Source organism: Meles meles, chromosome 3, assembly GCF_922984935.1.
Source record: "Meles meles chromosome 3, mMelMel3.1 paternal haplotype, whole genome shotgun sequence".
Lineage (NCBI taxonomy): Eukaryota > Metazoa > Chordata > Mammalia > Carnivora > Mustelidae > Meles > Meles meles.
This window is the reverse complement of record NC_060068.1, coordinates 92,481,893-92,503,810: the sequence shown is the minus strand read 5'-3', so window position 1 is coordinate 92,503,810 and position 21,918 is coordinate 92,481,893. Positions and strand designations below refer to the sequence as shown.

Here is a 21,918-nt window from a genome sequence, read left to right as displayed (position 1 = left end):
GAATGTGTAAATACAATTTTTGTGTATTTATTTAGGAAAAACCCCAAAATTTCTTTGAGGGAGAATCATCAAAGAGAACAAAGTGGGATTCTTTAGTGTTTTAGAAAATAATTTAAGGCCAATATTTCTCTGGCCTGCCTAGATTTTTCATTTTCTTGTTTAACAAAATGCTGAATTTTGTTATCTTTAAAAAAAAAAAAAAAAGCTTAGACTTGTGCACCTAGTAGACTTGCAGCACTGTCTCCAGAGGAAGAATGGATTTCTTGGCTCAGAGTAACTCCAGATATCCCCAGTTTGTTTATAAGTGGTCCAGGTGGAGTTTGGGGTTGCTGGGGAATATAGCTGACCCAGAAGAGATTCTCTTTAGCCTTTTCCAAATGGAGTAAAGAATATGGAATGAGGGAAGGTACAAATGTGTTTAGCAGAGGTTGAAAGTGTGGAAAGAATTTGAAAGAACAAGTGTTAAGAGAAGTAAAAGAGAAGGACCAGGTAGACTAATAAAAGATACTAATGCAGCTATCATTTATCATGTCTTTATACGTCTATTTTACAGTCCTAACATTTGTAGGTTTCTGAAGCAGGGAAATAGGTTTCTGTTTTACAATTTCTCACTATTTTCTACATGAAAAAGGCAAACTTATGTCAACGTTAAATAGCAGGCTTCATACTCTTCAGGGAACTTAGTTGGAATTATGATAGAACATTTGTTAAGCTAATGTGTTTGATTTACAAATGTATGGCCATTTGCCTTTGCCTCAAAATTCCAGAATTTGAAAACTGCCCTGTAGTTCATTCCTCAGGTTTTTTGGTTTTGTTTTATACTGTGGTGTTTCATTTCACAATATATCCAATATATTTGTATTTTAGGTAGCATTTATAAACCTGTTAATTCTGATTGATTAAAGTAGCTTTTATAAACATATGAATTCTGATTGAGGAAAGACTAGACTATGTACCTTTGGAGTGCTCTCTTACGTTGTTGAAGTATTACACTTTTGTCTGCATTTAATATGTGTATTTATGATGTAATAGAGTTGTCATCAGTCATTGGATCATATATATGATGTCCTTTTTTGGTCATTATTTTTCTCCTTTAATCCCCATTAAAAACCTCTTCTAGAATTATTCTTGTTTTGTCATTTGATGCCCAGTATTATGTGAACTGTATGTAAATTTGAAGTCCCTTATTTTTATGAATGGGTAACAGCCTCTTGAGCCTGAGTAAGTTTGGTTATCTCCAAGTAAGTGGATACTTGTATGGGTATTCAGTTGCTTCTAAACGTCTTAAAAATAAACCAAACTTATTAAATACAATTAAATTCTTTTTTTTTTTAAGATTTTTATTTATTTATTTGACAGAGAGAGATCACAAGCAGGCAGAGAGAGAGAGAAGGAAGAGGCCCCCTGCTGAGCAGAGAGCCTGATGCGGGACTCCATCCCAGGACCCTGAGATCATGACCTGAGCTGAAGGCAGAGGCTTAACACACTAAGCCACCCAGGCACCCACAATTAAATTCTTAAAAAAAAAACAAACAAACCCAAAACCAAGTCCCTATAAGTCCATTGTAAACCAAAGAAAAAAATAATTTCAGGTGAAAGTCTGGATTTTCATTAGCTGTTTTGAATGTGAGTATACATATTTTCAACGTGAGTGAGTGTGTGTGTGTGTGTGTATAGATAGATAGATAGATATATAAATAAATGTAAAGTTTAGAATTGGAGGGTTTGTAAGGAGATCTACTAGGATGCCCTTTAAATAAATAAATGAAAAGAATAGATTTTGAACTCTGAAACACTCAGCATAATTTCTTGCATATTTGGGGGAAATGTCTCTTGATCTTTTTTAAGTACTGAAAGGATTGGAAACCCACCCCCCCCAAGGAAGTAAGGGACCACTGCCTTAGTCCTTTAGCCTCTTTTTGCAGATATGAAAATGAGGCCAGTGACTGAAGGTCAAATAGCTAATTAGTGGCAGAGCTGGTATTAAAACTCAAGTCTCTTTACTAGGTCACTTCTTATTCCATTATACTGACAATCCTTAGGCACATTATTTTGATTCCGAAAAACACATTAATCCACTATATACATAATTGGTACTTAATTAGCACTCTTAAATATTTGAAGACATTTGGGTTTACATTTCTTGTTTAAAATGAATGGTATTCAAAAATTTGGCACAGGAGTTCTGTTTTCTATTTTAAATTATTAATTTTTTAAAAAAAATCCTAATCTTTGGTAACACAAGATTGTATTATTCATAAGTTTTGTTTTTTTTTTTAAGATTTTATTTATTTGACAGGCAGAGATGACAAGTAGGCAAAGGCAGGCAGAGACAGAGGGGGAAACAGTCTCCCCACTGAGCAGAGAGCCCGATGTGGGCCTCAATCCCAGGACCCCGAGATCATGACCTGAGCCGAAGGCAGAGGCTTATCCCACTGAACCACCCAGGCGCCCCTAGATCATATTATTCATAAGCCATTTTATTTAACAGTTATTTGATGTTGAGAGGAAAATTGTGGCTGGAACTCTGGGCCAATACCTGTATTTTTCTGATTCTTTCTATAATGTTAACGAATACTACGTCCCAACAGAAATACTTTCCTCGTCTAAAAGGGAATTTATCTGTTCATGTGTATTATAAACACTTTGTTTTCAGAAGAAATAAATACAACCATGTTGTTATTTAAAATACTGTATATTTATTATTAGTGGCACTTTTGTGAGATTTTGAGGAAGTCACACTTAAACAGGATAATTATCTCTAGTAAGAATTTAATTCTCACTAACTACTCCTTCACATACCCCTTCTGTATGATAAAGCACATAGATCATTTGTTTTCAGACTTTGCTCTCTTGCAGCTTTTCATACCAGAGCAATTCTGTATAGAGTATTCAGATTTCATTTAACCTTTCTACTAAATAAAATTTTAATATTTTCATTATTTATTCGCCACTCAAATACTGATCATATGATATATGCCAGGTGCTATTCTACGTACTTAGGCACGCCATCAAGATCTTAACAGTCCCTCCTTCATTGGACACCATGTACTGTTCCTTTGTATTATGGAATAGACTCTAGTGCAGGATTTGCATGTTAGACTCTCTCGGGTCCTCTTTTAAATAGATACGTGAGCTTTGCCACTCATGTTTCTAGGATTTGGAGGTAAAATACTGTACACACTTTCTTTGACCATTATGGGTTGAGAGTGTCTGGTATTCGGTTCATTGAATATTAATAGATACTTCTAGTTGGGAGAATGCCAGATGAACTTTTAAATCTCAAATTGTGGTGCAGATAACAAAGTTGGTGTGCTTTCTTTTTTATTGCCTTATACGAAGATTGACTTTAACATTAGGCTTACTTTTCCCAATAAATAATTAGTACTTTAATAGTAGAAGGGAAGTATTGTTGATGAGACATTTCCATCCTTGAAGGCACTCACATCTGAGTTGGTTTAAACTCTTGGAGAAAAGTGACAAAAGCCTGTCAGTTGGCTCATGTTGATACACGATTCTAAACTCTCAGTTGAGCCTTTACTTGAGCAGTCCTACTGCTCTCCTTGAAATAGGTGTTTTCTCTTCTTTTTTTCCCTTTCTTTTCCTATCGCTTTTCTAGACCTGGTACTACCATTCTTCTTTAAAGTTCTAGTAAATAGGGGCACCTGTGTGGCTCAGTGGGTTAAAGCCTCTGTCTTGGGCTCAGGTCCTGGGATCGAGCCCCATATCTGGTTCTCCGCTCAGCAGGGAGCCTGTTTTCCCCTCTCTCTGCCTACTTGTTATCTCTTTCTGTCAAAATAAATAAATAAATTTTAAAATATATATATATAAAGTTCTAGTAAATAGTGGTGCCTGGGTGGTGCATAGTCTTGGTTTCTGCTCAGGTTGTAATCTTAGGATTGTGACATTGAGCCCCGAGTTGGGCTTTGTGCTCAGTGCAGAGTCTGCTGTAATGCTCTCTCTCCCTCTCCCTGCTGTGCTCACACACACTGTCTCTCCCTTTCGCTCTCTCTAAAATACATAAATCTTTTAAAAAGATAAAGTTCTAGTAAATAAAGTTCAATAGGACTCCGTTTATTGTGTAAGTTCTCAGAGCTGTTACTATTCTGAGGTACATTCTCAGTCTCCAGAAGGGTGATGCTGGATGCAACTTAATCCAAACTTGTATGACATTATGGAACACCACCCTCCCTTCTTCCCTTTTGATGAATACCTGTTAATGTATATAGAACTCAGTTTGGGAAATGGGGGTCTGTACTGTTTTTCTTCTTGCTTATTTCCCAATACAGCTTTCATCTGACTTCTTAGCTATCAATGGCCCAATAATCCAGTGAATTCTCAGAACTGGAGCCCATGTGTTATTCATGGATACTTCTCTGGAGCCTTGTACATTACCTATTACCAAGTGAGGGGATTAGGGAAGTGATTGTTGAGTTGTATAGCCACTAATGTTCATAATAAATGGATGGGAAGGGAAAGAATATTGCCGTTTAGGTGGTGAAGGCAGACAAGATGATTTGATGCATTAATTTCATTTCATTTTTAATGGACTTTCATGTTTATTTTTCTATATCTTATAGATTTTGTATAAACAACCTATATTTATACAATCATATAATTTTTTTGATTAAGTTTGGTTCCTAGATATAGAACATAAAAAGCTATAATGCATTAAGAATATCAGTTGTAGGGGTGCCTAGGTGGCTCATTTGGTTAAGTGTCTGCCTTCAGCTCAGGTCATGATCTCTGCATCTGGGTTCGAGCCCCATGTTGGGTTCCTGGCTCATCAGGGAGTCTGCTTCTCCCTCTGCCCCTCCTTGCTGCTTATTCTCTCTCTCTCTGTGCCTCTCTGTATTAAATAAAATCTTAAAGAAGAATATCTGTTGTAGGCAGATGGTTAAAACTTATGTAGGTAAAAATTAAGTGTTTACTTTAATATTGAATTTCAGTGTTTTGAAAAATTCTCCCCACATGCTAGTGTGTTATATGTTATACATAACTACAGCAATAACAGTATTTATCCTTTTTTTCTCTCCTTCCCTGGGCCATAACTTCGATGTGCTTTGAGAAGACCCTTGCTTCAACTCTGTGGCAGCCAGGGCAAGTCAAAGGTCTTGTGTGAGTGAGTGTGACAATGACCATCCTTTGTCTTGTCATGAATACTCTCCATTACTGCTGTCTACCTTCCTAATTTTCTAGAAATCATCTAATATAATTTATTTTCCTTATTTAATACAATAGAAAAGAAAAAAGAACAAGAAATAAGATATGAAACAACTTGCCCTTGGGGCAGACATTAGATAATGGCTGAGATTAGAACCAGGAGCCCAGTCTCTCTCTGCCTTGTTTACCTTGAGTGCTGTAATCCATCTTCTTCTCTGGAAAGTGGCTGAATCGCACCAGAGGGCTGGGCATCTGTGGGTTAAAGAGAACTTTGGAGTGTCCTGTTGGTAAAATAGGCTGGGTCAGACAGTAGGCAAAGCCTCACTGATGATGACCGTCAGTGTTTATTCTTGGTGTGTGGTCATTACCAGGCTTCCAGAACATGTGTTGGACATAATTTATATGGCAGATTTTTTCCTCAAGAAGACTTTGAGCACCTTTTTGATTTTACTAAAAACACTTTTGTATCTCTTAAGTAATTTATATTCACTATAGAAACTTTAGGAAAAGCACTTCCCCCACACCAACCAAAACAAGGAAAAAAAAATCATCTGTAATCACACTGAGCCAAGATATGAGTAGGAATATCTTCGTAAATTTCATCTACATTCTGAACAGGTGACTGGTCTCTTTGCTTCTCTTTTATTACTATGTACTAAAGGGAAAAAAGGTACCACTTAGCCAAGGTATAAACGCCATCTACTCACTGTTCTTAAAGGCATACACATAGAACAGAGAAGATTTTCTTCTCAGCTGGATCTCCATATACAGGGAAATAACAATACTTACAGCCATGGCAAGCCTAGTGTTCCTTGGGATTCTTTGAAGAGACCAGAAGCTCTAACTTCACTCTGCTCATCAGGCCATAAATTAACTGGGAATGAAAAGCTGTGGTCACTTTTTTTTCCACAATAAGAACTACAAGTTTCCTTATGGTTGGATCCAACTTTAAATTAGTTTCCAGCTCAGTGACAAGATGGACTTGAGCTGTGAAAATAATTTTAAATACATTGACACGGAAGGTAAACATTAGGGATAAAAACGGTGTTATACATTTTGGAAGAGAGATCTTTAAAGGTAGGAGTGAAAAATTGCTTAATGAAACTGGAAATTATTTTGAGACAAACTTAAGTCTTCTAATTTTCCTTCTTTCCTCCCCTGTTTGGAATCAAATCACATTTTAAGAATGTGTTATGTAAAATGTGGACAAATTTTTAAAAATATTTCCATTAATTTGGAAATATGAATATATTAGAGTAGAATTACTACAATAACAACAACCCTTGTCCATTATTGTAATGGAAATGCTAGCATGCTCCTGGGAGCTTGGCATTTTCAACAGCTTACAGGCTCTCGCCAAAGGGCTAGGGTTTTGGTACACGTTGGATGTGCCAAGCTTCCAGGAGCATTACATTTCCATTACAATCATGATGATAGCAGGCATTCCATACAGGGAATCCTTGTGGTGGTTAACATACATTGTCAGTTCTACTCCTTACAGCAGTCCTGGAAGGTAGGTATTATTAATCCCTTTTAACAAATGAAAAAAAATCAAGGCTAAGTGACTTGTCTGAGGTTATTTAATGCAGATGTGTTGAATTAGAAGGAAATTCTGAAGTACTACCTCATCTTGTGTTATCCCGTGTGTTCTTTTGCCTCTGACTTTTTCATACAGGCAAAAAATATTTTGCTAAACTAATTGCCATTATTTTTTTCATTAATTGGTTGTTTTGAATACACAAAGAATCATCAGTTACGAGGACTCCATGGGACATTGTGAAATGGTATCTTTGTAAAAGTAAATACTCTTTAATTTTTAAGTTTTAATTTAGATTTTGAATGAAGGCTTTTCTTAAAGTAGGATGGTGTAGTTATAAGTATTAACAATTAGGATAATAATACATTTTTTTGTTACAGTGGAATTTTAAAAAAATTTTTTTCTTTCTTAATGCTGAGATCAGTTTAATATCCCATACCTGACTTTGTGGACTGGGGAGCATATAGGTTACATAATAAGCTAGAAATGGTCTACATTCTTTATAATCACAAGGTATATATTCTTTCATGTTCTATTTACTTTGTTCACTTAAGTGTATTTTGACTAGAAAAGACTTGTTTAGGCTATAATTCTAATCATCTCCATCATTGGTTCCTGAGGCCAGCAGCAGCAGCAGCATCACTTGGGATCATAAAAGGGGGCCCAGCAATCTGTAGGATAACAGGTTCTCCAGGTGATTCTGATGCACATTCCAATTCCAGTAGCCCCATTCTATATGTTCCACATACCAAGAGCCTAAGAGGATTTGTGCATTCTTTCATCTAACAAATGTTTCTTAAGTTTGCTTCAGGGTAGTCCTCTGTGATGGAAATGCCATAGATCCTTCTGTCTTAGATGATGTCACAGACCTCTGTTGCTAGTTTAACACAGTGTAAGAGGGGAGTGGACTCTAAATTAGAGATAACTGTTAGTTAAGTTTAAAGTATCCTGGGCTTGAAGCCAAATCTTTTAGTTATTTGTGACTTTTGCAGGGCAGGGCAAGCAGGACTTGAAGAGCCCCATCACTTCCTTCACTGACACAGTTACAAAGGGCCTGGCTTGTCTGGGAGTTGTTGTGGATCTTTGGGCTACAGAGATAAAAGACAGTGCCCTGCCTCCAAGGGTCTTAAACCTTAACCCCCTTTACGGTCTGGATCTGTTAGTTTGCCTTCTTTCATCCCTTTAGATCATTTATGTGTTGGTGTGGAGAGTTTTTACGTGTGCATATTTATCGCTTAGATTATAGAAACCCATGTTCCTAACAGTTTTCAGAGCCCTCCTTATTAATTCAGAGTGTCTTTTACCACTACCTCTCAGAGACAACCTCAGCTTGTAAAAAGGGGAGTACGATCATAACCTACTTTGCAGGATGGTTGCGAGAGCTAAGTGTGTCCTAGTCTGGGCCTTGGGCATTAGGAATTGGGTTAGGGCCAAGATGTGGGGGCTCATGCTGGGATTGAGGGCTCGGGCCCAGAGCTTCAGGGTGTGGGTGGAGAATTTTGACCACTGAAGCTTGCATTCTCTCTTCATTGTCCTAGAGTACACTTTTTCTCCTTAGCTCTTGGCTCTGGTAAACAGAATTAGTCTCCAGAGTTTCCCCTTTACCTTCCTCTCCTAAAGCAAACAACCATGCATTTCTAAGGTTGTTTGGCTGTAAGCAACAACAGGAAATAGACAGGTAAAAAGGATGTTCTGTCCTCTCCTTGATCTAGGCCTGGACCCCGGGAAGTAAGACAAAGGTGTGTAGAGGTGCTAAGAGTTGGTGTTTGGACACCAAAGGGCTCTAATAAACTTAATTTGTACTTCTGAAGTTGAAGACCCAGGTGAGAGACCATGTGGAGGAAGGGAGGAGAATCAGTGAACTGTAGGGGTGGCAATTAGGAGTATGGAGCAAGGGAGCTGGTCTGATCTGGCCTTTAAGAAGGGTGGAAGGCTAGAACTACTTTGCTTGTATTAGAAAAGGTTGGGACCCAAGAAAGTAGAATTTAGAAGACAGGACAAATAAGGAAAATTTCTAAGCCCTGTGCAATTTTACAGTTGTGCAGGTAAGTCAAATTCTACCTAATTTGTTTATACCCCTTCCCATCCCTCCCATTCTGAGGCTAGACAGTGGCTGTTTCCCTAAAACATGCATGTTAAAATACAGAAATGCATTCTGGAAAATTAGTTGTGCCCTTCAAGATTTGGCGTGACAAGGAATGATGTGTTGGTTTTTTGTTTTTAATTCAGTGCATTCTCCTTAAACTAATGCTCCTTCTAAGCGCTTATTGCAGGTAGCTAAATTAATGGATGTGTTTTTTCTTTAGAAATAATTTTAAATAACTATTGTCATTCATATCTAATAACAGTTATTGTGATCATATGGATCCTTATATGAATGGTGCAAGAATATACATTAACTAGAAAATAAAAGCGATGCTGAACAGAATGCCGCTGGGAGCTCTTGGTTGGACCCATCCACTGCACGCTCCGTAAATTTTTATGTTGTTTATATGGTGTGCTGTGGGTTACAGTCTGGTCTTTGCATTAATTTGCCATTGTCTTTCTCTCAGATATTAATGAGGTGTAGGAGTGATTCCATCCCAGATAGACATTTTTAAGGTGAACTTAAAAATAAAGCTTTTCCTTTAAAAAATAATTTTTGTGGAAGATGGAAACTGCTTCATTAGTGATTGCCAGCAAAATCTCCTAATGTCTTTCTATAAGCTGTTTAAGCTTAGTATTAGAAATGAGGGCTAGAGAATTTAATTAGCCAGCTTAGGGGATGCAGTCTCTCTAATTTAGGATTTCCTTTTGAGAAAATTATGTAGTTGGAGAAGGAATATCATACTTTAGACAAGTCAGTTTTTGAGTTCTTTAGTGCTGCCATCTTGGGTTCTCCATCACATTTGTGTCACAGATCAGGAAATTGTGCTTGATTTGAATTAGATTTTATTGTTTTTAAATTGATAATTGCAACATGGCATGTTGTTGGCTTGTGTGCGGTATTTATCAGACTTAGGAAAGGTGAAAGTTAGGTGTTTGGAGGCAATGATTAACTCATCTGTTTTACCAAGGGGACACATAATCAGCTATTAGTTACTCTGCATTTAACCAATATAATGGGTTTAGTCAACCAATGAATACTTTGTTATGCGAGTGTTAAATGTTAACACTTTTGCATTTTTAGACTTAGCTTAAAAAAAAAATACAGAAAAACCTCTCATAACCCTTACCACCCTTTCAGCCATAACATTACATTGCCTTGGTTTCTGCCTTTAATTTCCCCAGGGGTTCTTTTTATTTAGGAAAAGGGTGAAAGATGTATTTGTGTAAGTACTACACCAGTGCTTCTGTTAAATCCTTTTTCAACAAAGAATATGTTACTTGAGCGCCTCATGCACAGGGTGCATATTTTTCTGAAAAGAATGTACCCTGAAGAAAGTAGTTTTTAGTGTGTATTTATTTCATGTCTGCCAGTTTATTTTTGCTTAGAAATTTTCTAATGCTTTGCATTTGTAGCCATTTTTCGGTTAACTGAATGTATGTATGTATGTAGTATATACACACACATACACACACAAAATAGCCAAACTTCAGAAATTCTTTGTGTATTTTAAAGCAGTTGTCTTTCCAGTCTGTTGTCATAGGTCTCCTAGTCCCCTTTAAAATGCAACGGAAATCCAGCTTTAGATAGGAAAATCAGGTTTCAGGGAAAGTTCATTTTAGAATATCAGTGATGGAGTAAATATTTGCTTTCTAGAAACTTTAATTAATCCTTGTTAATGTGAGATTAATGTAGATGATATGAATATGTGTTCGTGGGTGAGAAATTTGCCCCTTCCGTGTTTCTCTGCTGAGTCTTACTACTGATAAGATGCAAGTAATGCCATTGAAAGATGATTTGATGAAGAGTATTTATTTTTTTCCATTTCTCAGCAGCACATTATAATTGCAGTTTTTGGTCTTTCTGATTCATTTTTAATGATTGAGGATCCCATATCTCCTTTGCTTATGAGGATTATGCCTATTACTGTTTGAAATTAAAGCTGAGGAAAAAAAAAACTTCACCAAATAATAGTAATAAAGTTAACATACCTTTAATAATAAAGAACATACCTTTATGAACAAAATAACTGTAGTCCCCAAACAAAAGATATTTTAGTGGAAGAGGTGGCTTTGTGTTACATTTTTAAAAATCTTCATAATATCTGTCTTTGTGTTCATTCTGTTGTGATATCACACATCCTGTTGCCTCTGGAAAATTAAATGTACGCTTGGGAGGGAGAGTTTAAAAGGTCAGTGATGTCTAGGTAGAATTATGGGGAAAAAATGATCTTTAAGAACCCATGAAAGAGTTTTGGGGATCCTGTGGGTATATCCTGACCACATTTTGAGAATCGCTGCATTATAACATTGTAGAAACGTGTATGGATGCTAAAACAAAATAAATCTCTCCCCTATTGTTTTCTGGTTTCTCTGTGTATAAAGTAATATTCATGTACAAAATTAACTGCGTGTTGGTGGAACTTAATAGAAAAATGGGGAAAGAAAGCTGAATTAAACAAAGGTGTAACTGACTGAAGATGTTTGGTTTTGTTGTCAAACAGCAGTGATCCCTCTAGTGTCATCCAGCTCACTTACCTCAGACATTTTCAGTGGCCACGCTTATGTTACAAGCCATTTCTCAAGTGAGACCTCCAGCCCCTCTTCCAAGATTCCAGTAGCAAAGATTAAAAAAAAAAAAAAGTGTTGTACATGAAGGGAATATGTCCTGCACCCCTCCCCTGTTTCTCCAGCTGGGAAGGGAAGGAAAGAGAAATAAAATCTAACAAGCACTTTTACTATGTGCCAGGTGCTTTACATATGTTATTTCATTTAAATCCTCAAAGCAACCCCAGGAGGTGTTTCTAGCCCCATTTTGCAAATGAATAGAGGAAGACTCAGAGAGGTTAAATAACATGTCCAGAGCACACAGCATTTAAGTGAGAGAGCTTGACGGGAATCAAAATGCCTCTTCTACCAAAGCTTCTCCAGTGCCGTGCCTTGGTTTTTGCTTTGTTTTTCTTTGGTCTGCAGATTGAGAATGTGGATACAAATGTTTTTTGGGGCTCACTGATAAAACCTGATGGTGATGAGACAATTTGCCCTGTGAGGTTTGCTCTTATGGGATTAACTGTCTTTGACAGATTGTATTTCGGAAAGTCAAGTAAATACGTTTATAAGAAAAGGTTTATGTAATTTTTTCAGTTTTAGTTCTTTGAAAATTAATTGCCCATGTTTTACTAGGAAGTGCAGAATTGCCCCTTTCTTTGTCCTCAGTTCTGTCATACAGAACAGTTAACTATACTAGAAAGAGATTTTGTATTTGTGAAACTACAACAGTGGGTCATCAAGGTTTATCTGAACTCCAGAAAGGCAAAATCCATTTTTAGGAGCATTTTGTTTCAGAAACCCAAGAGACAAGACCAGCTGTGGGTAGGGAGGAAGGGCTGGAGGAAGGATGGCTTATGTAGCTGTCTAGGCATTGTTGAGGGAGGAGTATTCTCCTTGTTTCCTCTGTGGGTGCTCTGGCATGATTTAGGACCAGCTGAGAGTGAGTTGGGATTTCAAAGGTTTCTCAAATCAGGAGGACCACACAATCCTAAAAGGAGGCCTGATGAAGTTCCTGCATACTGACTTAGTATTGCATAGTCCTATAAAATAATACACCAGCTCTTTCTTATGTGTGTGTATGTAATTTTCCTTTATTTAAAGTGAAGCCAATCACGTCTAGCAACATCACCCATCCTAACCTAAAAGTAAAATGGGGGAACCCCCATAAAAATAACCCCAGAGTATTGAATAGCTGCCACAAAACTGGTCAAATTAGAGGCACAGCTGGCCTGAGGGCAAAGAATTTTCTATGAAAAAGACTAACCATATGGGAGAGGAGATCTTGTGATGGCTGATAGTGGAAAAAAGTAACAAAAAGCCCACTTAAAAATACTGTCTCCTGCAGATGCCTGTTATAGGGAGTGTTGCCCCCGTCACTTGGTAACACCAGATGGTCAGCTGATTAGGGTGGCAAGGTAGAACTTACGACATTAGGAAATCTTTCTAAGAAAAATGGTTGGAATTTTTAAAGGAGTTTGGGTACTTGAAAGATGTCTAGAATTGCTTAGAAAATGAACATTCATGAAATATCTTAATCTTTGGGGTGCCTGGGTGGCTCAGTGGGTTAAGCCTTTGCCTTTGGCTCAGGTCATGATCTCAGGGTCCTGGGATCTAGCCGCATGGGGCTCTCTGCTCAGCGGGGAGCTACGTCCCCCTTTCTCTTTGCCTGCCTCTCTGCCTACTTGTGATCTCTCTCTCTGTCAAATAAATAAGTAAAATCTTTAAAAAAAAAAAATCTTAATCTTTGATGATATCAGATTAAGTGTTACTCTGTAAGACGTGTATATGTTTATGTGTGCTCGCACATATCCCCTTGAAGTAAATTGTTTTGGAAGTCACAGTATTCTATAATTTACTTTTTAAAAGACTGTATGAGATTAGTAAATATTTGTTGTAATGAAGCTGAATAATGAGTTTTACCTTTGGCATCATTTCATGATAGCAGCATTCAATATACTTTACTTCTTCCTAACTTATACATCTGAAACAGTTTTCTGTAAAACTATGTGAAGGATTCGTCACTTAAGGGGCTCTTCTTTGGTAGTTAAATCAGCCTGTTTTGAAGCACCTGTTAAGTTATCCCCTTACAGACTAAATACTGACTAGTCTAGATCTTAGATCTTCAGTTGTCTTGGGTTTGCCTGTGATTGGAGAAGTTCTCCAATATTACTTTCATGGAGAGACAAAGATGTTGACTTTGGTGGACTAGGAAAGATAATAAGCTGGGAAGGATCAATTTTATAAATGGTCAATTTATGATAAATCTTTCCCCATAGTGATTACTGGTTTCTTTGTACACATATATGTATGTTACGGGTGGAAAATATTGAGATCCCGTGCACTAAACGTACAGAATATATTTGAGAACTTTTTGAATTGCCTTGTACGATCCACTGTTTGTTTTTTCTATCTTAATCTGTGCCTGTCCCGTGGATTTTAAATTACTGTATGCTTATAGTACATCTGGTATATAACAAGGTAAGTTTCCCTTATTGTTCTTCACTTTTGAAATTTTCTTGGGTGTTTACTTTTTCTGTGACTTTCCTCATGGGAAAAAATCATTAAAATTTTTTAAAAATATGATTTTATATCACTATTTTCAAAAAACTTCTTGACTGAAAGAGGTAAAGGAGACTGGAATACTCATTCTGAAACAGATAATCCCTTTGTAAGAAAAACAAAAGTTATCATATTAAAGTAAATTTCTTGTCATGAAGTTTAATAGTAACTTTAGGGATTGTTCTTTTTAAATTGATTAATTTGGTAAAGATTATTACCACACGTTTCTCTTTCCACTATGTTACTATATATGAATTATTAGGATGAAATTATATTACTCTGAAAGATTTCTTTTGAGTAGTGAGTAGTGTTTCTTCCAACTCTCTGGTCTGATTATCATCCCTTGGGGAAGATAGTAAGTAGGGTTCAGGTGCCCCACCTGAATCTTAGGCATCATCTGGCTATCATTGTCATGTTCTATGTCTGCCATCCCTCTCAGGTTTCCCATACGGTAAAAATCTTTCTCTTTGTGAATGAAGATGGTGACCTGCTCAGTGAACTTTAGTCAAGTAGCATAGATAGTGGAAAGCTGCAAGAGAGCCAGAGGCTTCCTTTTGGAGCTTAGGTTTCTGTCAGGTACCCAAAATTTTAAGGTAGATCAGTGTCCAGAAGTTTCCCCACGTGATCTCCTTTAGCCCTTACCTCTGAATTTGGCTATCAGAGAAAGAGGTGGAACTGAGGGGAAGTCCCTCCCCTCCTTCCCCAAATTTAGGATTAGCTTTCCACATACTTATAGAAATGTAAGGAGGAAGTTTTGTCCACCGGCCACACAGGCCAGGACTGACTGCTGGCAGTGTGGTGGGAGGCAATTTTCAGAAGGCTCTGAGCTCTTCCTATGGCTATTCAAGGGTTGGGGGGGAGGTGTTGCATGTGTGGGGTGAATGTCCCATGTCTGGACCATTATAAGCAGTGGTCACGTGGCTTGTTGGTCAGGGAGGATGTGGAGGATTTGTGTGTAGTTCAAAGTTTAAGTTGTGAAGCCCCTTTCCACTTGGCGATTTTGTATGCTTGTGTGTGTGCGTGTGCATGCGTGTGAGCTTATTTAACAACCTTACATGTGTATCAGCTTATTGTGAGTTACTTGGACTGTGGTATATATGAGATCTGGTGGGCTTTGCAGTTCCACCAGTAGACATTGCTAGTGGACATTGCTGTATTGGGGCATATGTCATGCATGTTACATAAAGGATTATTAAATAAATAAATTTATCTTATCAGTGTGTGTGAAAAATCCACCCCATAGTTGCATTTTTGATTGGAGGATGCTAGTGTCTGCCTGGAATAAAGGTGGAGGGAAGGGAGAGTTTGTTCAGTAGAAAACCAAGCTGGCCTACTCTACTTGGAAAAGTTTAAAAAAAGAAAAGGAAGAAAACCACTGATTTTTGTCAGGTATACCACAGTTTTGGAGTAATTATGGCTTATTAGTGCTGTGAACTAACAACTTCCTGTAGGTGTGATGGCGGCGTATTGCTGTAAGTGGTTTTGTATGGCTATGTCAAATACTTCAGCATGTCTGTTGAATACCGTTTCTTTTTTTTACCTGTAAGATGTGGAAAAGGGGAGGTGTGGAGGATGTTTGAGTGGCCTGAATGTTTTTACTTGAAAATAAAAACTGTCATTTTTTTTTTCTTGTAGCTGTCAAGTACTATGCATTTCAAAGAATTAGAAATCCTTCATAGCATCTAAGGCAGCAGCTAAACTCTCTTCCCTTTCTCTCACATAGGTTTCCACTTGAGTGGCACAGTGACAGAACCTGCAATACAATCGGAGCCAGAAACTGTTTGCAACGTGGCCATCAGCTTTGATCGTTGCAAGATTACCTCAGTGACCTGCAGCTGTGGAAACAAGGACATATTTTATTGTGCTCATGTTGTGGCACTGTCTTTATACCGCATCCGCAAGCCAGATCAGGTCAAACTGCATCTTCCCATTTCAGAGACTCTCTTTCAAATGAATAGAGACCAACTACAAAAGTTTGTACAGTATTTGATCACAGTGCACCACACAGAAGTTTTGCCAACTGCTCAGAAATTAGCAGATGAAATTCTTTCCCAGAATTCAGAAATCAACCAAGTTCACGGTGAGTTATAGACATTCATTCTGTAGAGTTCTTCTCTTATTCTTTTTCATTTATAAATTCCGTTCTTTTGCATAAAAATGAATTAAATGTGATTTTAGGTTAATCAGCATTGCTCTTAAGTAGCCAAGAGAGAGTTTAAAAAAATTTAAATTATTTTTATTACTGAAGTATAGTTAACATACTGAGATTTTTAAGTTTAGTTTTGCATCCTAAAATATTTCTTTTGAAGTGTTTTGTGTATTCTACTAGATACCAAGGCATTTGTGCTCAGAAAATTTCTCATTTATTGAAATTTGTCTCTTAACACTTTTTCATTTAGGAAAATTTCATCAGATACTAGATACTCGTTACAGAAAACACGGACTTCGTCATTTAATTCACCTTTGTCGGCTTTTACCAGTAAACTGACTTGCACATACTCCAATTTTTTTTTCCTTTTCTTTTAAATTTTATTTTCTAAAGCTGGACATTTCTTTCTCTCCCTTCCTCTCTCACTGTCTCTCTCTTTTTTCCTTTTCTTCTTTCCTTCCTTCCTCTCTCACTCTTTCTCTTCTCTCTCCCTTCCCTCCCTTCCTCCCTCTGTTCCTTCCATCCTCTTTTTGGCGGGGGCGGGGGGGGGGTGGTCAGACAGAGATAGAGGGAGAGACTCTTAAGCAGACTCCAAGCCCAGCACACAGCCTGACCTGGGGCTTGATCTCACAACCCTGAGGTCATGCCCTGAGCTGAAATCAAAACCTAACTGAGCCCCCCAGGCACTCCCAAAGCAAGACATTTCTGACAGGATGCCTCATAGTAAGAAAATAAATTATAATTATTCTTAGAAAAATATTACAACTTGTTTAGAGAGAATTTAGGAGATGACCATCATTGTGTTTAAAAAATCTCAAAAATGGTTTTTTTTTGGATTTTTATACATGGAACGTTATCTCATTTATTTGTAAACACATTTATCAGCTGCTTATTTTGTGCATCACAAATGCGCAAATACGTTGACTTACAAGAATATATGTGCAACTTGTCAGAACTACACCCACCACCTATTTCATAGGGTATGTGAACACAGGATAAATAATACAATTAAATTATAGGTTGCTGTGCTTTAAAAACATTTAGATATAATTTTTAAAATATTCAAAAATACATTGAAGAATGTAACATAGTCTTGACTAAGCAACTCTTGGGCCTATCATTTTTACATTTCTTTGGTTATATTGATGAGATAGAGGACCTTAACTCTATTCTTTTAGGTTTCTTCAAAGTCATTAATTATGGTGAAAATTTTGGTGAATATAAATGTTTAAGGAAAGTACGTTTAAGGTTATTTCTTGAAAACTTCTAAAATTTTGAGATAAAACATTAAGAAAAGTACATAAAATATGAATGTGTAGATTAATAAAGTGAACCCCAATACACAGGTCCCAACAGACTATTCTCAGCACTAGAGAGGGTTCCATATAGCCTCTCTCTTTCACAAGCTCCTTTCTCTTCCCCATGGCAGCCACTGCCTGGTTTTTATGGTAATCACATCCGTGGTGGTTTGTGTTTTGTTGTTGACATCATTAAATACTAGTTTTAGTTTTACTTGGCTTTCATTCAAGTCGTGATTGTAAGATTTATGCCAGTTGTTTCATGTACCTGTAGTTCATTCATTTTCATTGTTCTAAAGCAGCACTGTCCAAAAGAAACACAATAATATGAGCCACATGTATAGTTTAAAATGTTCCCGTAGCCTATTTAAAAAGAAACAAGTAAATTAATGTTTTATTTATCTGAGTATTCATAAATAACAATTCAACAAAAAGTTGACATATTTTACTCTTTTTTCGTAGTAAGTCTTTAAAGTCTGCTCTCTGTCATACGTAAAGTATATCTCAAACCACAGCATCATCACAATGCAAGGGCTTAATAGCCACATGTGGCTATTAACATTGATGCACCTTATCGTACAGTACAACTCTAGAATACTCTAGCGATGAGAATATCACTGTTTGTCTGTTCCACTGTTTTTGTATCTTGTTTTGAATAGAGCTATTGCAGGCATTATTTTACAAATCTGGTGCTGTAAGATACTTTTAAAATGGTTTTTATGTCAGAGGAACATCCATATAGCCATATTTTTTCTAGTACTCCCCATATTAGGCTCAGCTTTATTAACGTGTGTAAAGCATTTTAGTTAGTAGAGTCTGCCATTATTAAATATCAGTATTATAAACAACTGTGGCCCTGAAGTACTTTTGACCCACCAAAAGCACATGCACTTAAGGACTTTTTCAAGTAATCTTATGCTCTGTCTTATCACCTGCCTCAATCTTTTGCTTTTTGAAAATTCAGGCTAGTTTACAGTCATCTCAGAGATTTCTCAGGAGCCTGTGACTTCTCACTAAATTATTCAGTGGAAGTGGAATAGCATATACCATTTCTTCAAACGTTTATATGTTTTCTTTCTTTCCCTTTTTTTTTTTTCTGAATTTATATATTCCATTAGGGTTACATTATTCTCTGAGTTTTAGTTTATCCAGAGGTCCACATGAACAATCAGTTGTTTGTTCTGCATGTGTCTTCCTTACTTTGAAGAACAGCAGCGTCCAGAATTTCTTATCTACAGCTTCAAAAATTCACTTCCATGTTGAAATAGTAAGACTGACAAATCAATGTCATCTAAAGTTGGATGCGAGAAAGTGTTCATGTGACATTGTATTTTTTTCACAGTTTCTAAAATTAGAAGAAAAAGTTATCTAAGGAAATAGCAAGGACAGAATGCAGGTTAGCTTTAGGCTTAGTGTGATTTTCAAATAACTTTTGTATGAGAGCAGCTTCACAAGAGCAGTGAACTTGAACGGTTTATCCCACCAGCTTCCTTGTTATTTACTTTATCACCAGATTTGCTCCTAGCCTGGAAATGGGCCAGTTACATGAGCCACTTCCTGCCTTCCATCATAGTGTAACAAGTGGTAAAAGTAGAGAGGTAGGAAGCAGGTCATGACCTTAAGTAACAAAATGGGGAGTCTGCTCCTTTGGAGGGTCTTATTTTAACTCTTAAACTGATGACTTACTAGAGGGTAGGATTAAAAATATTCTTCAGTTATTTGACCATATGATCCCACCTGCTTCCAAACATCTCCAAAGCATTCTCCAAACTGTAAAAGCAGTACTTCTTAGTATGATCTTTTGGCTGTGTTTTTTCTTTGAGAGGAAAGATGTCTTGAACACAAAGATTGGTAAGAGGTAAGTTTTATTTTAAGGAGAAGCATCACTTTTACTTGGCTAGTTAAATAGAGTCAGGATAGGATTTAGATTCAGTTATCTTAAAAGGTATCTTAAAGCCAAAGAAGTTAAGCTTATCAAGGCCTTTTTAGAGAAAATCATTGATTTGTAAGTAGTTATAAACTACATTGGTAACAGTTGGATATTTGTTTTACTTGCGAATATATCCTAATACTTCTTAATTCTGTTGGTTGCTTTTTCCTTTTTACAGTTGACCCTTGAACAACATGGATTTGAACTGCACAAGTCCACTTATACCTTTTTTTTCCCCCCCCCGGTAAATATATGTATCATACTGTAAATGTATTTTCTGTTAAAATTTTCTTAACATTTTCTTTTCTCTGGCTTACTTTATGGTAAGGGTATCGTATATAATACATATATAAAATGCATGTCGATACTGTTGACATTATTGGTAAGGCTTCTAGTCAACAGTAGGCTGTTAGATTTAGGGGCAGTCAAAGGCTTTATGTGGATTTTTGACAGCATGGGGGGGGATTGGCACTGTAGGGTTGCTGTATTTTGAAATATTTTATTTTTACAAGAATTTTATCCTGAGGAATTAAAAGCTTTTTCAAGACAATATCAGGCACATTATTCCTAATAATTTCCTTATCAGCTTGGTATTACAAATTTATAATTGTAGTAGTTTCAAGAGAAAGAAACTGAGGAGAATGGGTTAGTGATACTCAAGGTCACAGATTCAGCGAAGATAGTTGAAATATAGCCTTAGTTATTGTAGTAGTTAAGTCCTTTTTCATTGGACTTTTTCTTTTTTGCATCTCTTTGTATTTTCATAAAATTTCCCTCACATGATTTTGATTAGATTATAAAACTAACTACTATAGGCTAAATAGTGGCTGTAAGATAGTTGATGTTAATGGCCCTCCAAGGAGATTACTGGTTGTAGTTCTGCGTTTTGTTTTGTTTTTTTCCCCCAGCAAAATTGTTTCTTTAAGTTTTATATTCTAATAAAACTTCCCAGCTTCCACAGTCTTAAAAAAGATGCTGGTGTCTTTGCTAAGTACTTTTCTAGAAATTTACTAATTTCCACGTGCTAGTCTACCCTCTTAGTTAACTTTGCCTCTTCTGGTCCTTTATATTTCCTACTAAAGGAGATGTATTATATAGATTGCTAAATCATGATATGAGGACAGAACATTGAACTTAAAATCTGAAGGCCTAGAATCTATTACTGTTTCTACTCGGTATTACCTGAGTGACCTTCGGTGAAACTCATTTTTATCCCCTCATTTAAAACGGTCATGATCTTCTCTAACAGCATGGGGAGAATTTTAATAAGATATACATGTATAATAATAATAATACAATATAACTGAGTTTACTTCATCTTTAAGGTAACCAGAAGTACTCACAGAAGAGAGAAGAAAGCAGTTGGGGGATGAATGATATCAGAGTTGGTGGTCATCTTACTTTCCTCTAACTTTTTGGCATGCATTTCTTCCTTTCTCTCCTGGGCACTCTGGTTTCAGTACCACCCTAACCCAATGAGCTAGCCTGTACTGGGCACATTCCCACAAAGGACAGACTGAGGGGGCTGTCCTTGTTCAGTGTCCAGTGTCTAATGTCCAGTGACCAGCTGGCATTGGTCCAGACTTGGAACAGTAGTGGGGGGAGGGCTTTCATTGACCCTTTCACTTCTAGAGCTTGGGCCAGTCCCAGATGTAGACTAGACTCCTCCCTGACTTCAGTGTCATGTGCCCAGAAACACCATTTCAGTCATAGAAGTAAAAGGAATGTATCCATGTGTCAGATGCAGTTGACACAAGGCATGTAAGATCTCTTCCACCTCTGATTCTATGACAGTGGTAGTGATACTTTTGCAGAGACGCATGAGGCACTTGGATCATGCTGCATATGTGCGCCTCCTGTAGTTCTCCCCAAGTGTGCCCTTCTGTGTTGTTCTTTGATCAGAGATTTCAATTTGTTGGAGTGTGGTTCTAATAAAACCAACAGCATAAATTCCATTCATGCCTGCTACTCCTGCTTAACTTAACTTCAGAATGCCTCTGTGTCCCAGCCATCTTCTGTATCAGTCCACTCAGGCTCTCTTAGAGATTCCAAACAAACAAGCAGACCCACTCAGCAATCCTGTGTTCGTTGTGTGCCTTATTTTTAGTTGATTGTAAACTCCGTCAGGGCTGAAACTATGACTTGTGTATCTTGGTAACTTCCCTAAGGACAGTACTTAAGAAGCCGTAGGTGCTCAGAATTTGTTAAACAAAAAGTAACACTGTCATTTTTCATTCCATTTTGTTCTTAGTGGGAACTTGGAGATTTATTTTTGTACACGTGCATGTTCTGAATCTAGCAGTAAGTGACATTTGGAGTTGTTTGATGGAGGCCTTATGTCACATCTTTCTTCCTTTTGTTTCCCTGTGGATGGTCATGTTCATTGTAATTGGGCTTGCATTAGCATCCAGTTTTTACAAGTATCCTAGGGAGATAATTTGGTCATTATAAGCATATTCTTTCTATCATACAATATTCAGGCATTGACAGTTGGTGAAACAAAGGTAAGATCTACTGGTGATTAATACAATTTGCAAATACATTCTATAGGAGAGAATTGAATTTGCTGTCCTAAAGTGCACTAGTGTGAAACTTAGAGAAAATTTAAGTTAATTTAAAAAAGTATGTTGAAAAAATGTGTAGTAGT

General features: G+C 37.0%; 1 protein-coding gene across 1 annotated transcript in view; it reads left to right on the top strand.

Annotated features, from left to right (window-relative positions):
- The window catches only part of ZSWIM6 (zinc finger SWIM-type containing 6), a 198,996-nt gene that overhangs the window by 114,153 nt on the left and 62,925 nt on the right, over positions 1 to 21,918 (top strand). The window contains exon 2 of the mRNA XM_045999662.1: positions 15,618 to 15,974. Within this exon, the coding sequence (XP_045855618.1) occupies positions 15,618 to 15,974 (357 nt within the window). The remainder of the gene's footprint in view (positions 1 to 15,617; positions 15,975 to 21,918) is intronic.